The sequence below is a fragment of the Gracilinanus agilis genome, chromosome 2 (assembly GCF_016433145.1).
Source record: "Gracilinanus agilis isolate LMUSP501 chromosome 2, AgileGrace, whole genome shotgun sequence".
Lineage (NCBI taxonomy): Eukaryota > Metazoa > Chordata > Mammalia > Didelphimorphia > Didelphidae > Gracilinanus > Gracilinanus agilis.
Genome location: NC_058131.1, coordinates 466582420 through 466607581, shown reverse-complemented (window position 1 = coordinate 466607581; position 25162 = coordinate 466582420). Strand labels below are relative to the sequence as shown.

The window sequence follows — 25162 nt, the reverse complement described above, 5'->3', positions numbered from 1 at the left end:
GTAGTCATTAGTTTTATAGTACAGCAATATTCCCATTATATTCATGAATCACTACTCATTTAACCATTCTCAATCACTATAACTCTACTTTATTTCTAGTTTTTTTTATACTTCTCATATCACCATATATGAAGTGCTGTTCATTGTACTGTGGCCTGTACTATAGTGCCTTGGAGAATACGCAAAATTTAAATAGGTCAAAATCCCTGCCTTTAAGCATAGTCTAGCACTGCCATCTGTAGCAAATTGCTTGTCATCTTAAGGTGGAAGAGAAACGGGAGAGAGGGAGAGAATTTGTTACTCAAAAATTTTTAAATGTAAAAATTATTTTTACATGTAATTGGAAAAAATAAAATATTACTAATTTATTTTTGAAAGAAGCAACAGGAGGAACCCTTGGACCTTAGCAGTTTAGTTTCAATTATTTTGTTGCTGTTTTCTTTGGCCAAGAAAGAGTAAGTGACTTGCCAAGTTCACACAGTTAGTTAGTGACAAAATTGGGCTAGAATTCAGGTCTTTTGATGACTTCCACTGGACAATGTTCCCTTCTTTATACATAACATTATATGTAAACTGAAAGCCCAAAGTGTGGACTTTAAAATGATCCCACTGGAAATAATAGTAAGCCGCTACAAATTAGGAGCTGGTATTGATGGAACTTTTGGAAATATGGCCATAATCAAATCAAATCAAAGCAATCTCTTTATGAATGTTTTATTGGGATATGGATGATGCCCCTACTAGAACAGATCTTGCCAGTTATACAGTTATATAATCTGGGACTGGCCGTCCCTGCTGAAGCCAAAATATTTTATACTGCCTTTGAGATTCCTGGGTAACTGTTTTACTTCTTACTCTTTTAGAAGCTAATTTCCAGATCACCCCTGAAGAGACAAGGAAAAGAAAGTATAAAAGAAGGCAATGGTATTGGTGTATCCTCTTCTAACCGACTTGGTATTGAAGATTTTGAGTTCATTCGAATGTTGGGAAAGGGCAGTTTTGGAAAGGTTAGTTTTTGTCTCAAATTAATAAACGATTGTTCTTTTTATTGAATGGTCTCAAAGGAATCTTAGAAGCCATCTTTTGCAACCCCTTTTTTTTTTAGAATACGAGACACTGAAACCTGTAATGGGCTACGTATCTTGCCCCAGATTACACAGGTTATAATTGGTGGAACCAAGACTTAAACCCAAGTCCAAATGCAAATCCAGCACCATGCCTCCCTTCTTTTTTCCCAGGTGTGCCCACATTGTGTGTTCCCTAATATTCCTGATTTCTGTTGGGCAATAGGTGATGCTTGCCAGAATAAAAGAGACTGGCAATCTCTATGCTGTGAAAGTACTGAAGAAGGATGTGATCCTCCAGGATGATGATGTAGAATGTACAATGACAGAGAAAAGGATCCTGGCCCTGGCCCGAAATCACCCCTTCCTTACCCAGTTATTCTGCTGCTTTCAGACCCCTGTAAGTATGGTTTGGTCTTTAGATTAAGTTAACAGGCTTTTACTCTGAAGGTTGAAAACAATTGGATATGGAAAATGTAAAGGAATATATTGTTAGTATTTTCTTTATTCCAGCTGTCTTGAAGATGGGACTACAGTGATGCAATAGAATGGGTCCTGGGCTAAGCATTAACTAGCAGACCTATTCCTGCCTACATAACTGCATCTCTGTGACATTGGGTGAGGAATATTTTTCATCCAATTATTAATGAAGCTGTACTGTAATACATTTTGCATTTTAAAACTTTCTTATAATTATTGTAATTAAAAGTTTAAATCAAAACACATCAGAAAATGACGGCTCTTGTGAGTTGCTGACCACCATTCCCAATTCCCTCTCTAATTCTCGGACCAGTCCTGCAATCAGAATAGGCCCAGAGGGTGCAATTTGATACAGAGCCATATTTCCCAAAGTTTTTCTGTTAGGAGGAACATTTTTAATATTAAAAAAAATTCAAGTACACCCATGTAATTACTTTTACCATTAGTTCAATTAATGTCTTTTGGTTGGGGAAAAAAATGTGTGACAAAATACCATTATGAACACAGTAGTACTTTTAAATGAAATTGTATTTTGTTCATCACAATTGCATCTATGTGCATTTAAAAATAATAATATATGTGTATGTTATTTTAATTACATTAACAAGAAAATATATAACATACCTTTATTATACATGTACATATGTGTAAATATAGTACACATTTATATATATATATGAGAAATGTGTTATTCAACTTACCTATCCAAAAGTATTTATTAAATGTTTATCATATGTCAGACACTGAGCTAGACATTGGCAATGTAAATGCAAAAGTGAGACAGCCCCTATTCTCAAGGATTACTTTGTACTGAAGAAACATTAGTCTATTGAAAATATGTTTGCATTATCATTTTGGGTCATTTAATCCAATGAACCTCTTATAATAATTCTCTGACCAGTAAGTTGGAGACCAGTGACCCAGTGTCTCCCTGGGGAGATTCTTTTGGCCCTGAGTTGTCCATAGGTCCTATGAGATGCTGTGAGGATTCCAGGTGTGATTTGGGATCTAAGGATGCAATGTAGTTGAGAATCAATCTGAGTGAATGAGCCTTCCCACATTTTCATCTTAAAAGGCTTCTTAATGAGGGTCTGTATTGTGTTTCCTGGTGTCTATCACATTGCTTTGTATATAATAGTTACTTAATAAATGATTGCTGAATGAGTAAATAAATGAAAGGAATCTACTCTGTTCTTTCTTTGGCCCTACTTCTCCCTTGACTTGATTCTCCAGGGCTAAATGTATTATTCTCTTTCTTGTGACCTCTAATATGCTCTGTATTCTATTTTATCCAACTCTATGCTTTAAGATAAGGTGGCAGGATATATGTGTGTGTAATATTTAAACCAAAAATTTAGTAAAACATTGATCAAAATTACCTGCCTCCACACTGATATGGCTTTTTCAATATTCCACGCTGCCTTCCAAATACTTATTCCCTCATCTTCATTCAAGAATTTATCCAGCATTTATTTATTATGTGCCAAGTACTATGCATACTGGGATTATGGAAATTTAAAAAATGAAACAGTCTATCCCCTCAAGAAACTTGCATCTTATTGAGAGGAATCAACAGGTACACATATGTATCCTTCATCCTGCTTGAGTAGCTTGAAATGAAACATTAGGTCTCTTTTCCAGTGCTTGTACTGCTAGAATTAGTTTATTTGGTTCTAGGTAATAACAGTGCTTTAATACTCCATTCTTTTATCAGTGTGCCAATTCTTACTTGTTCACACTGAATTCCTGCCATCTTTATCAGTTGCTATGGTAGAAACTATTAACATTGGTACCTAGGAGTCCTATGACGAAAATTTAGATAGGCTGGTCCTTGAATGGTAATTTGGATGACAATCTGTTGCCAGATCTACTTGCTATTCATTTGAGTATGCCTCAGGCTTTTTCAGTTTGGTAGGACCAAGTGTCATCTCCAGGTCCTGGTGAAACATCTACCTGTTTTCCTTTATTTATTGCCTCTCAAGGTCTTGTGGTATAATTGTGGAAAATGTTGATCTTGGGAGTCAAGAAAATCTTAAATTTTATCCTTACTTTTGACTGTTATTATCACCTGTTTGACCACGGGGCAACTTAATTCACATCTGGAGACTCAGCTTCTTCTGAAATTTCCACAAAATGGGATAAAAAGCCTAAAGTTAGGAATGTGCTGCAATCAGCTGAAATTGACTTTGTAGAGTGTATTGTCAAATTTTTGTATGAGCATTTAAATCTCAAATTGGCAAACACTACAAATCAGGGTTTATTGTTTTGTTGACTTGTAAACTTTTAAATTAGGTTAATAATACAGGTTAAACTTACAAGTGTCTTCTTCCCACATTTTTTAGGGGAGAGAGATGGTTATCAAACATTTTCAAGGATACCTCTGCCTAGCATCCATGATTTACAAGGTGGTTGTGAGGATCATATAAGAAAGTGTGTGTAAAATACTTTATATATCTTTACACACTGTTAAATTTCACCCATTATTATGATATAGCACTGTAAGGTTTACAAAGTAATTTCCTCACAATAATCATAGTTAATAATAATAGCATTTCTATAACACTTCAATGTTTGGAAAGAGCTTAACAAACCATATCTCATTTATACTCACAACAACCCTTGGATTGTCATCCCGCTTTACAAATGAAGATAAAGTAACCCTGTAAGGTATTCAGCACACAAATTGTTGTGCCCCTTTTAGATAAGAAAACTGATTCTAAAAAAATAAATTTACCAGTTTTGAATGGGGGGAGGGAAGGGAGGCAGGGAAACAATTTGGATTTTATAATGTCAGAAAATGTATGTTGAAAATTTTTATCACATGAAATTGGGAAAATAAAATATCTTTAAATAAAAAAGAAAACTGATTTTATTGTTAAAGGGGTAAAATGTCTAATGTCACATAGTTAGCAAGTAGAAAGCAGAAAATGTAACCCAAGTCTTCTAACTCTAGCAACCTAAATAATCTTCAATCAGTGGGCAGTATTTCAACCTAGATAGCAGAGATTTCTTTGGCTGAAATTTCTCTAGCCAATGAAGCAAAATAATTGTTTTTAATTGTTGTTGACTTCCAGGGAACATCTTACCCTAGATCAGGGGTCCACAATGTATGGCTCTTGAGCCATATCTGGCTCTTTTGAGGGCCAGATATGGCTCTTTCTGCAGGAGCCATAAAGTCAATTTTTTTTCAGGCACTGGTACAGGAGAGCGCACTGTGAGCACTGTACGGCTCTCACGAAATTACGTTTTAAAAAATGTAGGGGGCAGCTGGGTAGCTCAGTGGAGTGAGAGTCAGGCCTAGAGACAGGAGGTCCTAGGTTCAAACCCGGCCTCAGCCACTTCCCAGCTGTGTGACCCTGGGCAAGTCATTTGACCCCCATTGCCCACCCTTACCAATCTTCCATCTATAAGACAATACACCGAAGTACAAGGGTTTAAAAAAAAAATGTGGCATTTATGGCTCTCACAGCCAAAAAGGTTGCCGACCTCTGCCCTAGACCTATGTAAATAAACTCCTAAAACAGCAGATGATGCTACAGGAAAGTGAGGAGAAAGTTTGGTGAGGAATCTGTTAAGATTCAGAGCCATATGAATACAGTAATACACACTAGATATTTTCAGGAAACATTCCAGGCTGCCCAGTGTATCAGAGTATTGCATTTGTGAAATTATCAGAATGAAAGAAAGCTGTCTTTGGAGTTTCAGACCTTAAGTTTAATTGCTACACTTTTCCTGTGATTTCAAATTAGGCCACTAGATGGCAGTCATTGCCATAGTTATTTTAATAGTTAAGGTATTAGGGCTTAAAATTACACTAAGAGCATTGGATATTGCATTTCTGTGGAAGAGATGAATTAGCCTGGTTTGGGGAGAAGGAAGGGAGAGGTGAGAGAGGAGGTGGGAAAGTGAAGGGGAGAGGGAAAGGGAGAGGGTGAGGGAGAAGGAAGGGGGAGAGAGAGAGAGAGAGAGAGAGAGAGAGAGAGAGAGAGAGAGAGAGAGAGAGAGAGAGAGAGAGAGAGATTGAGAGAGAGAGAGAGAGAATGAATATATATTACCAAGTACCTCTGAAGGAAAAAAGAGTGTTTTTTTTTCTTTTTTACATTCTTTCAGATGAAAATTAAAATATAACCTCTTTCTTTACACATATGTGTATAACATAATTCAAATTTGAGAAATAAACTTATACCTTGATTCCAAAATCCTGCAACTGAATTTGTACATATTAATATTCATCTTCTTATATTCAGCCAAAAACTACCCTTTCTAGATAATTCTGATTAGTTGTCCATTCCAGGCATATTAACATTTGAGATCATAGATTGGACCATAGAGGCTATCTAGCCTAACATCCTCATTTTATAGATGAGGAAATTGAGTCCCACAGAGATAAAATCATTTGCCAAAGGTCATAAAGATAGTTGTCATTGCAGGTAGGGTTTGAATACACATCCTCTTAGTTTAGTGTCTGTGCTCTCAATATTATAATAAGTTGCTTATACCAAATGCTATTTTTTCTTCTTTTATTGTAGGTTTTGCCAATGGAATATAGATTGGGGATATGTAAACAATATTGTTCTTCCCCATCTTTGTTAGTTTAAAGCTCTTTTGATTAGATCAGTGGTTCCCAAACTTTTTTGGCCTACCGCCCCTTTTCTAGAAAAAATATTACTTAGCGCTCCCTGTCACATACTATCACCGCCCCCTTATAGTTATTCACTGCCCCCAAATGCACCTGTGGCCATCACTGCTCCCTGGATCGCTGAAGCACCCACCAGGGGGCGGTGGTGCCCACTTTGGGAATCACTGGATTAGATTGTCAAGACACCCAGCAAATACATTCTTACCAGTTCTTTTTATATATGTATACTGCATCTCTGCCCAGGAATTTATCTCTCAGTATTTCATGCCGTGATCTAGAAATCTAAATACCATTTCCAGATACTTCCTTCTTAGTCAGTTATGTATTTCACAAACCAACTTTTCTCTTTGCAATATGGGTAGTAATGAGGAAAAGGCATTTAGTGAACCCTTTACTTTTATTTTCTTGCCTAAGAAGTTTTAAATTTTCAGCACTATTTTTTTGTTTCTTTATGGCAGTATAGGCATTTTTGTACATTTGTACAACATGTGAAGTGGCTAATGTCATCTATTTTTGCTAAGTCTTAGGAGAATTTTAATAGATGTCTCTATTGTTGTTATGGATATTTGGCTTCCACAACATCCATGAACATTTAACCAACAACTATCACCAACTATTCTTTGCCTAGGTAGGTGGCACAATAGATAGAGCACTGAGCTTTGAGTTAGGATGACTCATGTTCCTGATCTAGTGGTATGACCCTGCGCAAATCACTTAACCATGTTTGCTCTAGTTCCTCATTTGTAAAATGAGCTGTCAAAAGAAAAGGCAAATGGAGTCACTTGGCCAAGAGTATGACACAACTAAACAACAAAACTCTTTTCTCCTTCTTTTGAACTTTCTCTCCCCTGATAACTTCTATGACTTTACCTTAACATAGCTAATGGAATAGCTACTTCCTTTTTAAATCATATAACATTACTTTTAAGAAAGAGAATAAAATTTGTTTGTTCCAAGTTGTCCTTTCCTTTTCTTTCTCTACTCAAAAGCCTTCCAACTTCTGTCCTTAAAGGTTTCTCTCCCCCTTCCACTTTAAATCTTTATTTTCATCCCATTGAAGCCCTGCACTTCCTTTATTTTTTCCTCTAGCATATTGCAAAGGCAAATCATATAATTTTTGACTGAGGAATGAAAATTGTTCCAACACATCTAGTTTAAAAAATACCCACCATCTGAATAAAGTTATTTACATATGGGGTAAGCCATTTGGAATAACTTTTTCTTTTTCTTTTTCTTTTTTTTTTTTTGAGTCTATCCCTCCTCTCTCCACACCATAGAAGGTATCATCCAGCAAACCATTATATATATATATGCAGATTATATCTTGGATGTTTCTGCTTCTGTTCATTGCTGGAAGTGAGTGTTCACAAGTTATTCTTCAAATATTAAATCTGTAGCTGTACATAATGTTCTTTTGGTTCTTCTCATTTCACTTTTCATTATCTTGTGTAGTTCTTTCAAAAAAATGTTAATGAATCAATCTGCTCATTGTTTCTTATGGTACAGTAGTATTCCGTCACAATCATATGCCACAGTTTGTTCAGCCATTCCCCAATTGATGGACATCCCCTCAATTTCCAGGTTTTTGCCACTACAAAGAGAGCTGCTACAAATATTTTAGTGTATATAGGTTCTTTTCCTTTTCCCCTGATCTCCTTGGGAAATAGACCCAGCAATATTGGGTCTAAGGGTATACACAGTTTTCACTTCCTTTATTTTTAAGGAACACTTTACTGCATCTTATAGCCTTGAATGAGAAGAGATGGTCTTCATCTTCTAGGAGGGAGACAGACTTACTTTTGAAACATAGCAGTCACAGCCATGGAAGAAAAAATACTTCTCTTCCCCTTTGTATCAACCTCTTTGCTTTTTCACCAACTTGCTCCATCTACCCATACGCTCCGTACATTTGCTTTACCTGTTATTGTAAATCCTATTTTTAAAGCTGAAAGAGACCTAAGAGCCCACCTCTCTCATTTACAGATAAGGAAACTCAAGCTGCAAGGAATTAAGAGACTTGTGACATAGCTAGTAAATATCAAAGGCAGGATTTGAATTCTATGTTAACTGTGTGTTCCAAATAACTTTCCTGACTTAACCTTGTTTGCCATCTACTTTTTCTTTGGCCTTTTTCTATGATCCTCTTTGAATTTGTCTGTTTAGGTCCCTATTCCTTAACCTGTCTTTATCTCAATCCTTCTCCTTCAACCTTCTGTCACAGATTTTGTTGTTAGTCCTGTCCAAATCTTTGTGAGCCCATTTAAGATTTTCTTTGCAGAGATATTGAAATGATTTGTCATTTCCTTTTCTAGCCCACTTTACAAATGAGGAAATTGAAGCAAGCATGGTTAAGTGACTTACTGAGGGAGAGCTAGGAAATGATTGTCTGAAGCCAGATTTGAACTTCATGAACTCAGAAAGATGTGTCTTCCTGATTCCAAGCCCAGTGCTCTATCCACTGTGCCATTGAGTTATCCATCTGCCATTGAAGCTGAAAGTAAAATATACAAGTTCTACATAAGAGATAGCTTAGTTGCTGAGTCTTGAAGGAAGCTATAGATTCTATGATATAGGCATGAGAAGGCCATTCCTTATAGTCATGAGGGAGACACCGTACAAATACATTGCAGTGGAAGATGAAACATTGAATACAGGGTAAAGCTAGTAGATCATTTTGACTGGGATGTAGGGGTCATGAAATCAAGTAATCTTACCTTCTCCAGTATGGGGAGGGGGAGTAGAATGTGAGGAGGAGAAGGTATGGATCGACTGAAAAGTCACTGAAAAAAAAAGTAGTTTTAAGTAGGGTGAGACAGCATCTCATATATACAGAATGGAATTTCATTATATTAAAGAAAAAAGAACCATTTTCTTTTTAGCCCTTTTAAAATCAGGAGCCCAGGGTTAGTAAGTAAGGGCCACAGGGTAAATACAGTATTTTTTTTTATCCTGATGAAAGTGCTTTCCATAAGGACTTGAATATAGTTTAAGTGACCCAAAGGACAGTAGAGAGTGCACAGTTGGGTAAGTTTCAGAGTATTAAATATTCAATTCAGTCAGCATTTTCATTGAATTCTTTTTTTATATATAATCAACTTTATTTGTTAAAAGTTTAGCAAGATTAGCCACCAGCAATGATTTGGAAATTAAAGGGATGCCTAGCAATTGGAGTATGGCCAAACAAGTTGTAGCATATGATTGTAATGTGCTGTAAGAAATGAGGAACAGGGGGGCAGCTGGGTAGCTCAGTGGATTGAGAGCCAGGCCTAGAGATAGGAGGTCCTAGGTTCAAATCCGGCCTCAGACACTTCCTAGCTGTGTGACCCTGGGCAAGTCACTTGACCCCCATTGCCTACCCTTACCAATCTTCCACCTATAAAAGTCAATACACAGAAGTTAAGGGTTTAAAATTAAAAAAAAAAAAAAAAAAGAAAAAAAGAAATGAGGAACAGGATGATTTCAGGAAAAACCTGTAAAGACTTACATTACATTTATGGATGCAAAGTGAAGTGAGCAGAACTAGGCAAACATTGTACACAGCAACAGCAATATATTATAGAATGATCAATTGTGAGTAACTCAGTTATTTTCAGCAACATATTGATCTAAGATGACTCCAGAGGACTCATGATGAAAAATGCTTTTGAACTCCTAAGAAAGAACTGATGGAGACTGACTGGAGATCAAAACATAATGTTCTTCACTTTTTTATGTGTTTTTTGGGGGAAGGCTCTGTTTTTTCTTTCACAACATGACTAATATGGAAATATGTTTTGCATGATTCTAAAAAGAAAAAAGACTAACCAACCCATCAACCAAATGTGACACTTTATGAATTGGTTTCCTACTTATAGTCCTCCATCTCTTCAATGAAGGGAGGGAAGTATATTCTTTTCTCCTTTAGGCTAAACAATTTAAATTTCTATTTACATTATTATAGTCATTGTGTATATTGTTTTCCTGGTTCTGCTTACTTTACCTATTAGTTCATATAGATCTTCAAAAAAGAAAAAAATCCTTACCTTCTATCTTAGAATCTGTACTAAGTATTAGTTCCAAGGCAGAGGAGTGGTAAAGGATAGGCAATTGGGATTAAGTGATTTACCCAGGGTCACACTGCTAGGAAGTATCTGGGGCCAGATTTGAACCTAGAACCTCCTACCTCTAGGCCTGGCTTTCTATCCTCTGAGGCACTGAGCTGCCCCCAAAGAAGTCTTACCATGCTTCTCTCTTTTTTCATCATATTCATCCTTTCTTAGAGCACCAAGAACAGCAAGTGAGCCAAGGTGACTGTAATGTGGAAGAAGATATGCTAGGGAGTCATATGTAATCAGCCTGGAAGGATCAGGTAGAGCTAGGCTATGAAGAATTCCAAACATGGTAGAGTTTGAGTTTTATTCTAGAGACAATAAAAAGCCACTGAAGTGAATAGGGAAGTGGTATGGCCAGACCTATGCTTTTGATAATATCAGTTTAACAGCTCAGTGGAAAATGGAATGGAGGGAGAAGCTGAATACAGGGAGATGTGGATTATTGGAATAGTCTAGGGAGAAGGAAATTATTGTCTGAATTAGGGTGGATTCAGTTGTCTAAGTAGAGAGAAAAGGATGAATATAAGGAATTGTGTGTCTCATTGTATAAGGGCAACTGGGTGGCATAGTAGATAAAGTGTTGGACCTGGAAATCTCATCTTAGTGAGTTCAAATCTGTCCTTAGAAACTTAATAATTATATGACCCTGGGCAAGTCACATAACCCTGTTTGCCTCAGTTCTTTATCTACAAAATGAGCTGGAAAAGGAAATGGTAAACCTCTCTAGTATCTTTGCCAAGGAAATCTAAAATGGGGCCACAAAAAGTTGAGCATAACTGAAATGTCTCAACAACAAAGTATATGGAAGAGAGGCATAGGAATGAGAAAGAGCAGAAAGTCCTAAGTTTTGAACTAAGATGGCCAAAATTGATTTGGCATGAAAGAAGTAGCATAAAGGAATTATCAGTTGTTATTGAAAAAAGAATTAGGCTAGTCATTTAATGAAATCCAGAGATAGCAACTGAATCATCTGTATGCCATATAAATACTCAAGGAAAGTTACAAAACACGTAAAGGACTCCAAGGAGTTTAGTAGACCCACCCTGGAATTTATGGACTAGAATTTCCCAAAATGCAAGAGTATACATAAGTTGCAATGAAAATATTATGCATAAGATCTTAGTATTAGACCAGCCAAGGAAGAAATTTTCAGCTGAGGAGATTGGGAAAGATGAAAAAGCAGAGGTTTCATTGTCATGAGTGTGGCCAAAAAGACCAGTCTAATAGTACTCTCCATTTATCTCAGTCTAAACTGGTTTTTTTCAAAAATTCTCTTCTTCAGAGCTGGTCAGCATAAGGGAGAAAAAAGCAAATACAGCTGTAGAGGTAGGAAAAAAGAAGAGTAAATACTAGTCAGGTGGGCCACTGGATGCCAACTAAATAATTTCATTCACAGTTAGGAAATGTTTTTGAATAGGTGAAAAGTAAGGGAATGTGAAGTAGTGAACATAAGACAATATTTGTGCTGGGTACCACAGAGCCTGCTTTTATTATAAGTTTCAAAACCATACTTCACTGGCAAGCTTAAGTAGATTTGGGCCACCTTCTTTAGCAAAATGAATTGATATATTTCATCATATTTTTTTAAATGCTTAAATTTAAATCTGGAGAGGATTTTTTGCTGATCTGTTTAAAGCCCTGCCCCCATTTTATCACCTCCAGAAGTGCAGATTCTCCCTTAAAACTAACAAAAGTCCAGTATTCTTATTCTGCACTAATATCCTTGACCCACTGGCTATCAGTTCCTTTCAGGAAAAGGTCCCAATTACTACATTAGACTCTGTCCAGGTCAGTGGAATTTGCACATCTCAGCTACTATTCATTTATCTCCTTTGTCCCGGAATCAGCTTGCATGAGTCGTTGGCAAAGCAGCAGAACTTGAGATGTTGGCAGAGGCTCATAGCTTTCAGTAATAAACTGCTTTCTCAGATGTTCACAAACAAAGCACCATTGTACATTAGAAGTGTAGTCGGACACCACCTCAGAACCTCAACAGTGTCATTTTACCCAGATGAAATGGATTTCAGAATGCTTACATTGTACTTATTATATGCATTGAAAAAACACCTCCTACTCGTGAAGTGAGTACAAATGCATCATTTGTCTATATTGTTTTTCAGTTCTTATTATATCATGCTGGATTTAACAGGGTTGGGTTTTTCCCCCACCTTTAAATGCAGCATTTTAAGGTCCTACTAAGTAGAAAGCATTATGTAGCTTTTCCCATAGAGGTTGCTGCCTGATAGCAGGAATAGCCAAGTTCACCTCCAGCCTCAAACACTAGCTGTATAACCATGGGCAAGTCATTTAATCTCTTGTCTTCCTCAGTTTCCTCAACTGCAAAATGAAGGTAATAGCAGTACCTACCTCCTTGGCTTGTTGGAAGGGGAAAATGCACAGTGTCTGATATATATAGGAGCTACCCACTAAATGCCTATTTCTTTCTTCTCTTCCTTCCCGTAGCTTCATCAAGTCATCTCGTTGACATTTATGTCAGTTTTTGGTCCCTATTTCTTTCCTGGATTTCATAAATGAATTTCCAACTGGTTTCCAGATGTCCTGCCAACTCCTCAAAGTTAATTTATTCAAAACTAAGTTTTTCCCCAAACACCATCTTTCCTCCTGACTTCTTTATTTCTGTTAATGGTGACACTAATCTCATAGTCAACTAAGATTGGCACCTTAGAATTATCTTGGATTTCCCTTTCCTCTTCTGAGATAGCTAACCAATTATATCTTTAAAATATCTTTTGCACCTTGCCTCTCCTTTTCATTCTTTTTTTATATCACTCTAGGTTAGGGCTTTCACGTAGGCCATGTAAATAGTATCCTAATTAGTGTCACAACCTCTGGTCCATCTCTACTTCAATTTATTTTATTTCTTGCCTTTTCCCTCCCCCATAAGTCTTCCTAATGTACCACTCCAGTCATATCACTTCTCTGCTCAGAAACTTTTAGTGGATTACCAATTCCATGCAACATAAATCCCAAACTCATTAGGCTGTGATTCTGGACCCCCTACATTCTGATTCCAACCTAGATTTTCAGCCTCTTCCTGCATTGTTTTCTATCATATGCCCTAAGCTCCAGACACAAGGAACTATTTTCCATTCCTTAAATAGCTCCTCTACTTTCCTGCTTTTGTTTTTGTCACTTTTTATTCTTTGAAGGTATTATTTATCATCTCTCTTTATTACCACCTCACCTCTATCAGTTGAAAGCCTCCTCCTATTTTTTAAGCCCCAGCTCAAATGCTTCCTTCTTTATGATGAAGCTTTCTTGGGGTGTGCCTATCACTTCAACCAGAAGCACCTCCTTTGGACTCTTAGCGCTTTTCGCTCTTGAGTGAACTTCCAAATTTACTTAAGATAGAGGTGAGATGGGGAGAATGATAATTTGCATGAGCAACCAAAAGAAGAGAATGTAAAGAGAGAAGAGAAGAAAGCTGATGACAGAACTTTGGGAAAATCGCACATTAAGGGGGCAAAGAAAAAAAACCAGGAGATATCTGGAAATAGAGTAGTAAGAGAGATATAAGAGAATAGATATTCATAAAGGTTGAAACTGTGTCTCAGAGAAACCAAAAGAGGAGGAAGTAGTTAAGGGAAAGATTTGGAGATTGTTATGGGGTTTTTACTTTTATTTTTATGACAACTGGATACCATACTTGCAAATAGTTTGTATGTCAATAATTATATGTCAGTAAGTTATTTTAATGATTTGTAAATAACTTACTATTTGCCAATAATTTATTTTAATGATTTAATTTACTTTTATCATTTGTAAATAACTATTATTATTTGACAATATTGTCATTTTTCATAGGCATGTAGGAATAGAAGTAGCCTTTGAAAAGTATTTCCAGAAATTGTATCAGGCAGTATGAGTGTTTTGAATAATCATTGGCTTTGACTCTATGAATTCAAAATCTAACTTCACTACTAACCTACCTGGTTTGGGCAAAGTCATTTTACCTCTCCTTATTTTTACAGACTTGTAGACAGAAGCTAAAACTCATATTCCCTTTTCTCAAAGGGTTATTGGGAGAAATATCTTCCAAAAGTCATTCTAACACTTTCAAATGTAAAAGTGTTTTGTAAATGCTTTGGAATAATAAATGTAAGTTTCCCCATGTTCTTTCTTTAGAGATAGAGTTTGCCCAAAGTGGTATTCAGCTATAACTGCATTTCAGCCAACACCTCCAGCTTTGTTTTCTTTTCCATGCATGATTACTTGGCATCTGGCAGAGGCATGAAGGCTAGCTCAGCCATTGAGCTTGTGCCAGGGCTGGGGGTTAGGAAGGAAATAGCAAACTAGGCTGTTGGAAGGAAATCTTTGTGTCTTGCTTTGAATTGCTGTGACATCCTGCATTTGTGGAAGAAGCCTTGTGATGCTGGGTTAGGTGAGGATAGTGGTGAGTGAAGCTAGAAAACCCTGGAGATTCCTTTTATTTCTGAAAGGGATGCTAAACATAAACTTCCCAGAATTCAATTTGTTATGACCTCAGAAACTGGTCTCATCTGGGAGCTCAGAATGCTCTGTGCTAATCAAAAGTGTTCAGTGGGGAACAGAAGCCCTCCACCCCTCAAAATGTACATGTTAATTCATGCATCAATAATCCAAGAATTTTTAAAAAAAATTTTTTTAATGCAGTGTATTGTTTTAGTAAACCTTGAAATTTTATCTGGAGAGGTCCCTTTCAATCTTTTTTGACAACTGGATTTCTTCCAGTTTCTGAGCAATGATTACCTCAACTGTTGATGAATTTACATATACTTCATTTGTTACAGTTTGCTGTTGACTGAGATTAAAGTAGACAATAAGCAAGAACATTATGTGCCTTTGTAATGCTTAGTGATTTCCTGCAGTAATTAATTTGGGGTATAAAAAAGGAATATTATTAAATTTTCCATTTTTCCTTTCCTTTATTTTTTCTTTTGTTTCCATTGTTTTAGCGATAAAAAATGGAAATATGTATTATCTCAGAATGCTAGTGGTCTAGGATAACTTTTATCGCTCATTTTGCTGATCATCAAAATGGTCTGGTATAATTGCTTGGCCCCATCTCTTAGTCTAGGTTTTCTTTTTTTTTTAATGGAGATAGCACAATTTTCAGAGTGCATTATTTTGTGAATTGATTTGGTACTATTTCTTTTGCTTTCTGCAGTTGCCTGGATTTTTAGCCATTTCATTGTGGAATGTAGCTTTAGAATATGAATGAGAAATTAGTGGAAATAAAATTCATGGTTGTCATTTTGGCTATTTCTTAATTTTTTCACATTTAATCGTTATTTGCTTTTTAAAATATTCATCTTTTTGGTTTTATATCACTTGGATTTTCAAATATTTTTCTTCTCTCTTCTTCTCAAAAATTATATATTAAATTATCTATATATAAATTATACACACACATATATATACTCCACTATATTATGATAAAGAAAAAAATCAGTTCAGCAGCATTCTACATACAAAATGACCTTCACCTACTTCAGAGAAGGAAATTAGGTACATTCTCATAGGAATTCTTTGGGATCAACCATGATAATTGTATTTTCAATTTTCTATTGTTCTTTCCCCATATGCCTCCAAACAGTGTTTATTTAGTAACCCTGGCTCTGCTTTTCTTTTTCAGTTCATAAAAGTTTTCCCAAGCTTCCTATTGTCTTCATACTTACTTTTATTTGTTTTATTTTTTTGCTTAGCTTTGGGACTTGGAAGTGTGCTTCCAGGTTGTGTGAACCTATTTAATTTTTTTTTTAAACCCTTGTACTTCGGTGTATTGTCTCATAGGTGGAAGACTGGTAAGGGTGGGCAATGGGGGTCAAGTGACTTGCCCAGGGTCACACAGCTGGGAAGTGGCTGAGGTCGGGTTTGAACCTAGGACCTCCTGTCTCTAGGCCTGGCTCTCACTCCACTGAGCTACCCAGCTGCCCCGAACCTATTTAATTTTAATTGCCCTAATACTCATTATTTCTTACAGGATAAAATATTCTATTGTGTTCATATACCATGACTTGTTTCATCAGTCTTCAGTTGATAGACATTGACTTTATGTCCATTTCTTTGCTGCTATAAAAAGTACGACTATAACTTTTTATCTTTAATCTCTAGTAGCACATCCTTAGCAGTGAGACCTCTATGGACATTTTAGTCACCTTGTTCTTATGATTCCAAATTACTTTCCAGAATGGTTAAATCAAATTTCAGTTTTCCAGTGGTATATTAGTATGTCTATCTTTGCCATGACTCCTTCAATCATTTTATTTCTAGTATAGCACCTTTGTTTTAAAAAAATGCTCATATGTGAGTCTGTAAGCTTCTTTCATGTATAAATTTACCGTAAGAGTAATAAAACTACTACTTTGCTTTTCCATTTTTTAAGTTCATTCTCTGTTCTCTCTGTTATTTTTTAAATGTTTCATCTTTGTCCAAAGATTGAATATCTTATATTTAAATTATCCTTGCCCATTTGGTTGGGTGGGTGTGAGATGAAACCTCAAGTTATTTTGACTATCATTATCATTAGTGATTTGGAAAAAAACTTTTTTTAGACCCTTACCTTCTATCTTAAAATCAATACTATGTATTGGTTTGTGTGAAGGGAACCCCCTCCCAGGATCACGTACTGGAGTCCTACCTGTGTCCAGGTACTGGTAGTGCTTCATCACATCAGTGTGCTCCATTGTGGGTCGTGGGGCAAGTAAGAAAATATAAGTAAGGTAATGGGGTCACCAGGGATATTACAATAAACTAAGTGGTTTGTGGGAACACACTCTAGGATTTATGAGAGACTGGATCAGGGTGAAGAGACCAGAGTTTACTGGATTTCCACAGGAATGGCAGTTGATATTAACTGTCACCCAGCTTTCACTAAACCAGAGTATAGTAACAGGCTAACAAGGTAAAAGGGACTTAACAGCTTTAATTATGTTAGACTAAAAGGTGGGAAAGGATTTCTATACTTAAAATCTAAAGGATAAAACCACAGGGCAATGGGAGGACTTATTCTACTCTTATCCAAGTGATCTAAACTAACAGGGCCCAAAGAGCTATAAATGGAGTCTCTGGGTTTCTGCCTCAAACCTGGAACCTGCCAGGCTTGAGTACAGCTAGGGCTTTTGTGGCTTTGGGATTCTCATTGCTATCCACTGATGATCTCTGGATGCCAGGAGCTAAAGTTGTCTCAGGAACCAAGTAGAGAGGGTTTTGGTTGAAGCACTGTCCTCCAGTTCTCAAACTTCTCCTCCTCTCTTGGCTCTGTAGATTTGTCCTTTTCTTAGATGCCACACCACACAGGATCCCAGGGGAAATCAGGAAGCAGGGTGTCCTTTGCTCTGAGGTCTCCCAGGCTGGCAACAGTTTTGCCCACCACTAATGGAATCCTCTCTCAGGGCACAGACAGACTTCCTCCTCCCTCATTCCATCCTGGAATTCCCAGCTCCAGCTCCTTCCTGCTAGGTACTTCTTAATCAATACATAATCAATACCTAATAACCAGCTAATCTAATCTTACTCATAACAGGCAGTGACCTAGGCTCCTGAGCTGGAAAGGATCAGGTTATTGATCCAGGGTAAAGAGAAGGAATAAAAGAGGGGGTTCCAGGAAGCTCTCTATTCTCTTGGCCATGTGGCAAAAGGAAGGTGGCTGAGGGAGCTATGTGGAGAGCAATCACTTGGTTAGTTTAGGATAGATTTTTCTCTATCTGTCTGCCTTCTCTTATTTAAGTAAATGTCAATAAACTCTATGGAAATTAAGGATCAGAGTTTAATTTAGATATAACAGGTTCCTAGGTAGTTAGGACTAGGCAATGGGGGTTAAGTGGGGTCACAAAGCTAGTAAGTGCCAGAGGCCATATTTGGACCCAGTACTTCCCATCTCTAGGCCTGGCTCTCAATCTACTGAACCTCCTAGCTCCCTCCAATTTGGAGCAAATCTTATAGTTGTTAATTGATTGTTTTTTTCTCCCCTTATGTAAAGAACGTTTTTTTCTATCATTTAATCATTTATCTAGTGGAGAGTGGCTTTTGGTGTTATATTCTTTTAAAAATTCTCTCTGTGTGTTGGATATCAGATTCTTATCAGAGATATTTGATAGAAAGCTATTTTCAGAATAATCTGCTTTCCTTCTTATCCTATTTGAGTTAATTTTATTTGTATGAAAATTTTTTGGTTCCATAATTGAAAGAAACATATTTATCTTTTTTAAATAACTTTTACCTCTTGTACTCTTGAGAATTTACCTGCAAGCCATTCTTGGCATTTCTAGTAAAAAGTTTATTTTGTAGTGGGGATAAGTTAAGAGCCTTCCTTATAAGATTAGGAGTAAAACAAGGATGCCCATTATCACCAATATTATTTAATATTATATTAGAAATGCTAGCAATCACAGTAAAAGAAGAAAAAAATGTATGGAATCAGAATGGGCAAAGAGGTAATTAAGCTATCTCTTTACAGACAATATGGTGATACATAGAGAAAATCCTAGAAATTTAACTAAAAAAATTAGTTGAAAATCATTGATGATTTTAGCAAAGTAGCAATATATAAAATAAATCCACAAAAGTCATCTGCATTTCTATATATCCCCAACACTGACCTGCAAGAAGAGATAGCAAGGAGGACCCATTTAAAATAATCATATAGAGAACAAAATACCTAGGAGTATATCTGCCAAAAAAAAAAAAACCCAGACACTAGTGAACATAATTATAAAACATTTTTATACAAATAAAGTTAGATTTAAACAGTTGGAGAAATGTTAATTGTTCATAGGTGGGCAGAGCCAATATTATTAAAATGACAATCCCATTTAAACTAATCTATTCAATGCAATCACAATTAATTACAAAAAAAGTTTATTGAACTAGAAAAATTATAACAAAATTCATTTGTGAAAACAAAGGTCAAGAATATCAAAGAAATAAATAAAAAATGTAAAGGAAGGAGGCTTAGCAGTATCATATTTTGAACTATATTATAAATCAGTAGTTATCAAAACGATCCGGTAAAGGCTAAGAAATAGAAAAGTAGATCACTGAAACAAAACAGACATACAACAATGTTTGACAAAAGTAAAGATCCAGTTTTGGAGGTAAAAATTTACTGTTTTAAAAATTGTTGAGAAAACTGGAAAGCAATCTGAAGAAACTAGATATAGACCAATATCTTACACCATTAACAAGAGAAGATCAAAATGAATATATGACAGGGGGTCATATATTCATGAAGGGAGATATCAACAAATTAGAAGAACATAGAGCTTTTTACCTATCATATTTATGGGTGGGAAAAGTATTTATGAATAAACCAGAGATAAAAAGCATTGTGAGATGTAAAATGGATAATTTTTGAATACACTAAACCAGTGATTCCCAAAGTGGGCACTACTGCCCCCTGGTGGGTGCTGCAGCGATCCAGGGAGCAGTGGTGGCCATAGGAGCATTTATCTTTCCTATTAATTGCTATTAAAATTTTAAAAAATTAATTTCCAGGGGGCTAAGTAATATTTTTTCTGGAAAGGGGGCGGTAGGCCAAAAAAGTTTGGAAAACACTGGACTAAACTAAAAGTTTTGTACAAAAAAAAAAAACTAATGTAGCCAAGATTAGAAGGAAAGCAGTAAGCTAGTAAAAAATTTTATAGACAATTTCTCTGCTAGAAGTCCCATATCTAAAATATAAAGAGAACTGTCATATATATCAGAATATGAGTCATTCCCACAATTGATAGTCAAATGATATGAACAGTTTTTGATGACGAAATCAAAGCTATATAGAACTATATGAAAAATGTTTTCAATAATTATTGATTAGAAAATGCAAATGGAAACAACTGAGATATAATCTTATGCCTATCAGACTGATTAAAACAATAAAAAGAGAAAATGACAAATGTTGGAGGTGGTGTGGAATAATAAGAAAACTGTGAACTGATCCAACCATTTTGGCGATTAGCAATCCAGAATTATGTTCAGAGAGTTATAAAACTGTGTGTATCTTTTGACCTAGCAATACCACTATTAGATTTATTTCCTAAGGTGATCAGGGAAAAAGGAAAAGAACCTGTATATTCTGAAAAATTTATATTAACTCTCTTTGTGGTGGCAAGGAACGTGGAATTGAAGGAATGTCCATCAGTTGAGGAATGGCTAAATAAGCTGTAGCATATGATTATGATGGAATACTACTGAATTGTAAGAGATGACATGCAGGTTAATTTTGGAAAAACCTGGAAATACATGAAATTTTGCATGGTAAAATGAGCAGAACCAAGAGAATAGGATATATAGCAACAAAAATATTGTTTGAAGAATGCATCGCATATGCCCACAACCAGCAAAAGTACAGATAAACAAAAATGATTTAAACATAGTTTTATATATACATACATCTTTTCATCAAATGATGCCTTCTGTAATGAGGGGAGGGGAAGGTGACAGGAATTTAACTGGGTATTTTAATGTAACAAACCAATAAATGAGTCTAAATTTAATCATTAGTCAGTGAAGAATATTGACTTTGACTTATCTTTTGATTAACTATAAATTCCAATAATTAAAGATGAAAAGGAATTCATTTATACATTTAACATTTAGTAGACATCTACTACGTACAAAGCACTATTGGAATACAAAGTTCTTGGGCATTCAAAGGCAAAAAATAAATAAATAAATAAAGCTCCTCTAAGAGCTTACTTTCTCCTGGTAGATAAAGCAATGAATGCAATAATCTTTTATCTGAGTCTGTGTGAATAAAAGGGGAGACAAAGAATAAGGGGGGAAGATAAAGAAAGGAAGAAAAAAGTGAGAGAAAGGAAGAAAAAGTTAGAGAAGGAGTGAGAGAGAATTAATAGGTAGGGGTGGAAATAAGGAAAATCCTTTTCAGGAATTGGCACCTGAGCTTTATCTTAAATGAAACTAAATTCCAAGAGGCAAAAATGAGAAGGAAGTGAATGCTAGGTATGGAGAAATGTCACATTCTGTGAATCAGCCAATTTGGTTACAATACAAAGCCCATTGGGGTATGCCCATGCATAGGTGTCAAGAGATAGTTGATGAACCAGACTTGTAGGAGTAGAACTAGAAAGAGAATAGTGTTATGAAAACCAAGGAAATAGAGTATCTCAGAGTAAATGCTGATCAGAAATGGCAAAAGCTACAGTGAGATAAAATAGGATGAGTATTGAGAGATGATCATCAAATGTAGCAGTTAAGCAATGGTAGGCTTGGAGAGAGTAGCTTCAGTATAGCAGTGGAGTTGAAAATTAGCTGACAGGAGCTGAGAAGTGAATGGTAGATAAGGAAGTGGTTGCAACAAATACAAATTACTTTTTCTAGGAATTTGTCTATGAAAAGATGAAGTAGAAGATAATAGTTTGAGGGGGTGACAGAGACAGGCAAAGGAGGAGATAGGGACATGTTTATGGGCAACAGAGAAGGAGCCATTATATTCGGAGAGTTTGAAATTGGGGTGGAGAATAATTGAAAGGACAAGGAGAATCAGTGGGATCAAGGATACAAGTAAACTTGTTGACCATGACAGGACCTCAGAGTCCAAATCAAAGGAGGAGAGACAGGGTGATGTAGAGAGGTTTTGTGGTGTGAAAAAGAAGAAGCTCACAGTGGATGGTCTCTATTTCCCAATAAAGTAGGAACTGCAGCCTGCTACTGAGAGGAATAGGCAGAGAGGGTCCATTTTTATAAATGAGGAAATAGTCCCTAAGAGTGATTTACCCAAACTTATATAATGACAGACAGGACTATAATCCAAGGTATCTGGCTATAAATCCAGTACTCCTTCCATTATACCACATTACCATGGTAGGAGAGGAGTAATGATGGTCTTTCTCTCCATAATCATGGAAGTATGAAAACGAATGAAGTATATATCCCTTTGATGTCATGAGAGTATAGAATATGATGAGACTTTAGTCTTTTTTTCTTTAATCAGGGTTATTAGATGATTGATACCATTTAAGGATTACTCGAGAACTGTATAGATTTTTATTTTTATAGAGAAGAAGAGTTAGGATAAACATGATCACAGTCTTCAAATATTTAGTTTGTAATGTTGAAATGCATTTAACTTATTCTTACCCCTAGAGGGCAGAACTAGAATGAAGGTTTAGAAGTTCAAAGGAAACTGATTTCAGCTCCATTTAAAGAAAAAACTCCTGAATAAATAGAGCTGTCCACAAATGAAGTGGATTGACTAGAGAGGTTATGGGTTTCCATTCTTTGGAGATATTCACTGACAGATGTCATTACTTGTCAGTAATGTTTCAGAAGAGTTTCTTGTTTCAATTAAGACTTTGTCTAGGTGACCTCTTGCTACTCTTTAAGATTCTATGATTCTCTTGTCACCATGGAAAAATTTTCTTAATTAATCAATTAAATAAAAAATAAAAAAATAAAAAATAAATTTAAAAAAGATTCTATGATTCTGTGACTTGTAAAGGCATTTGTAACCCCAGTTAGTATAGTTAGAATTTTTTTCTTAGTCTAAGTATAAACCTAGGTCACTCAAAAAACATGGGATAAGAATTACAAATGAAATGAGCTCAAAGTGGTAAAATATATTAGTACAAATCAATCATCATAAATTAAGGGCTCTAGATGTTGATGAGCTATCCTATGTTTACTTGGAATTCTTCCACATTAGGTCCGTAATCTCAGCCAGAAGCCAACTCCTTGTTTCTTCCTGCTTCTCCATTTTGGACCACCTTTGAAGTTTCTCATTCTTCTTGCAATTCCTCCAAGTCCTACTCATTTTAGAGCAGAAATACCTAACATGCCTAAGAAACTAGTCTCCAGCCCTGCTTACTTGCAAGGATAGATTGGAACTCTTCCCAAAGTAACTTGATAATAGCACATGTATATATGTGCTTATGTAGATAATATGATATTTTAAGCATTAGAACTATGAAACACAAAGTTAATTAACAAAAATGTTATGTCAAAGTCCCCCAAATTGCTCTAAGCACTTTCACATCTTTGCCTTTTATAGACTTCTCTGCATGACTATCCCCAGGATTTCCAGTGTATAAGGAAGCTTTGGACCATTTTGTGCTTTTCTAGGTAGTATGACTAATAATAATAATGTAATCTTAGTATTGTCACAGAAGATAAAAACGTGAAATTTTAAAGTTTTTGAATGAACAAAATTAAGACATTTAGAGTAAGAAGGGAAACAGTTGATTGGGGGAAAACATCTTTCGATCAAATATGTCTAATAAAGTTCTGATTTCCAACATATGTAGGGAACTAATGCAACACATAGCAACAGAAACCATTTCCCAATGGATAAGTGTTCAGGAGACAGGAACAACTAGTTCTCAAAAGCACTACAAACTATTAGATAATTAAACTATTGAAAGATCACATGGCTGCTTCTAACTGTCACTAATTGACCCAGGCCATTAATACTTAGAGAAATATATATCAGAATCTGAGGTTCTTTCCTTATTTCCAGAAAACTGGCCAAGATGGCAAAAGATGGAAATAGCCAATGCTAAGATTGGCTTAGGAAGGACAAGAACACTGATGTTAGTGGATCTGTGAATTGGCCCAAATATTCTGAAAAGTAATTTAGAGCTTTGCTAAGAATGTGACTGAAATGACCATAGCCAAGCATACAGTATGGCCCCAAAAAATATTTGTAGCAACACTTTTTTTATAGTAGTAAATAAATGAAAACAGAGTAGAAGCTCATTGATTAGGGAATAATTAACCAAGCTGTAGTACATTAATATGATAGAAGATTAATATACTTTAAGAAACAGTGAATATGAAAAAATAAGAGAAACATGTGAAGACATACATGTGTTCTGTTACAAAATGAAGTAATAAGCCAACCTGAGAAAACCATATATGCAATGATTACGGTAGCATAAGTGGAAAGAACATAAGAACAAAAACCAAATTTGAATGCTATGATAGTAATAATAATAATAATAGCAAACATTTATATAATATTTACCATGTGCAACTGCTGCACCATGCTGAGTACTTTAAAATTATTCTTATTTGTTCCTCACAACAATCCTGTGAGGTAGGCATGATTAGTATTCCCATTTTACAGATGAGAGAATTGAGGCAATAGAGATTAAGTGAATTGTTCAGAGTCACAAACTAGAAAATGTCAGGCTAATTTTTAACTTATCTTCCCGACTTCAGGCCCAGCCCTATATCCACTGTACCACCTAGATACCCCCTATAATTACAGTGGTCTAAAGTGGATCCCAAGAAATTAAAGAACATGCCTGTCTCCTTTCTTTACAGAGAGCCCAGGGACATTAGATGGGGAATACTGCATATATTGTTGGACTTAATTGAAACACTAATTAGTTTTTCTAAAATGTTTTTTCTTCTTTATTAGAAGGGTGGATATTGGGAAATGAAGATGATGGAAGACAAAACAATACAAATTAATATTAAAAAAGAATTTTAATGTTGAAGGTGAACCTATAGTTCACTTTAACCTATCATTATGGCAGGATCTAGAACTTTAAAATTCCCTTTTTCAACCATAACTCTTCTATCCTTCCAGTTCTCTTTCCCTCTCCTTCACAATAATAGCCTCTTTATTCAATTGTGGTTTTGCTTGCTTCCATATGTAGCCTTAACTTCATGGTAATTTCATCAACTATCGCCCACTATTCTTTGCCAATTCTATGTTTGAGACCTTGAGCAAGTCACCGAACCTTGCCCAAATCTTAATTTTTCTCAAATACAAAATGAAGGGGATTATACTAGATTAACTTCTGATGTTCCTTCCAGTTCTTAAGAAAATCATGAAATCAAAGTGGTTCCACCTACTGCAAATTCTGGAATGTAACTTCATCTGGGCCTTCTGCAATCTCATTGACTTCCTATCTTATTCCCTACAG

General features: G+C 35.7%; 1 protein-coding gene across 1 annotated transcript in view; it reads left to right on the top strand.

Moving 5' to 3' along the window:
• The window catches only part of PRKCH (protein kinase C eta), a 308783-nt gene that overhangs the window by 170654 nt on the left and 112967 nt on the right, over positions 1 to 25162 (top strand). Inside the window, exons 8-9 of the mRNA XM_044664866.1 lie at positions 864 to 1007; positions 1291 to 1464. Of these exons, the coding sequence (XP_044520801.1) occupies positions 864 to 1007; positions 1291 to 1464 (318 nt within the window). The remainder of the gene's footprint in view (positions 1 to 863; positions 1008 to 1290; positions 1465 to 25162) is intronic.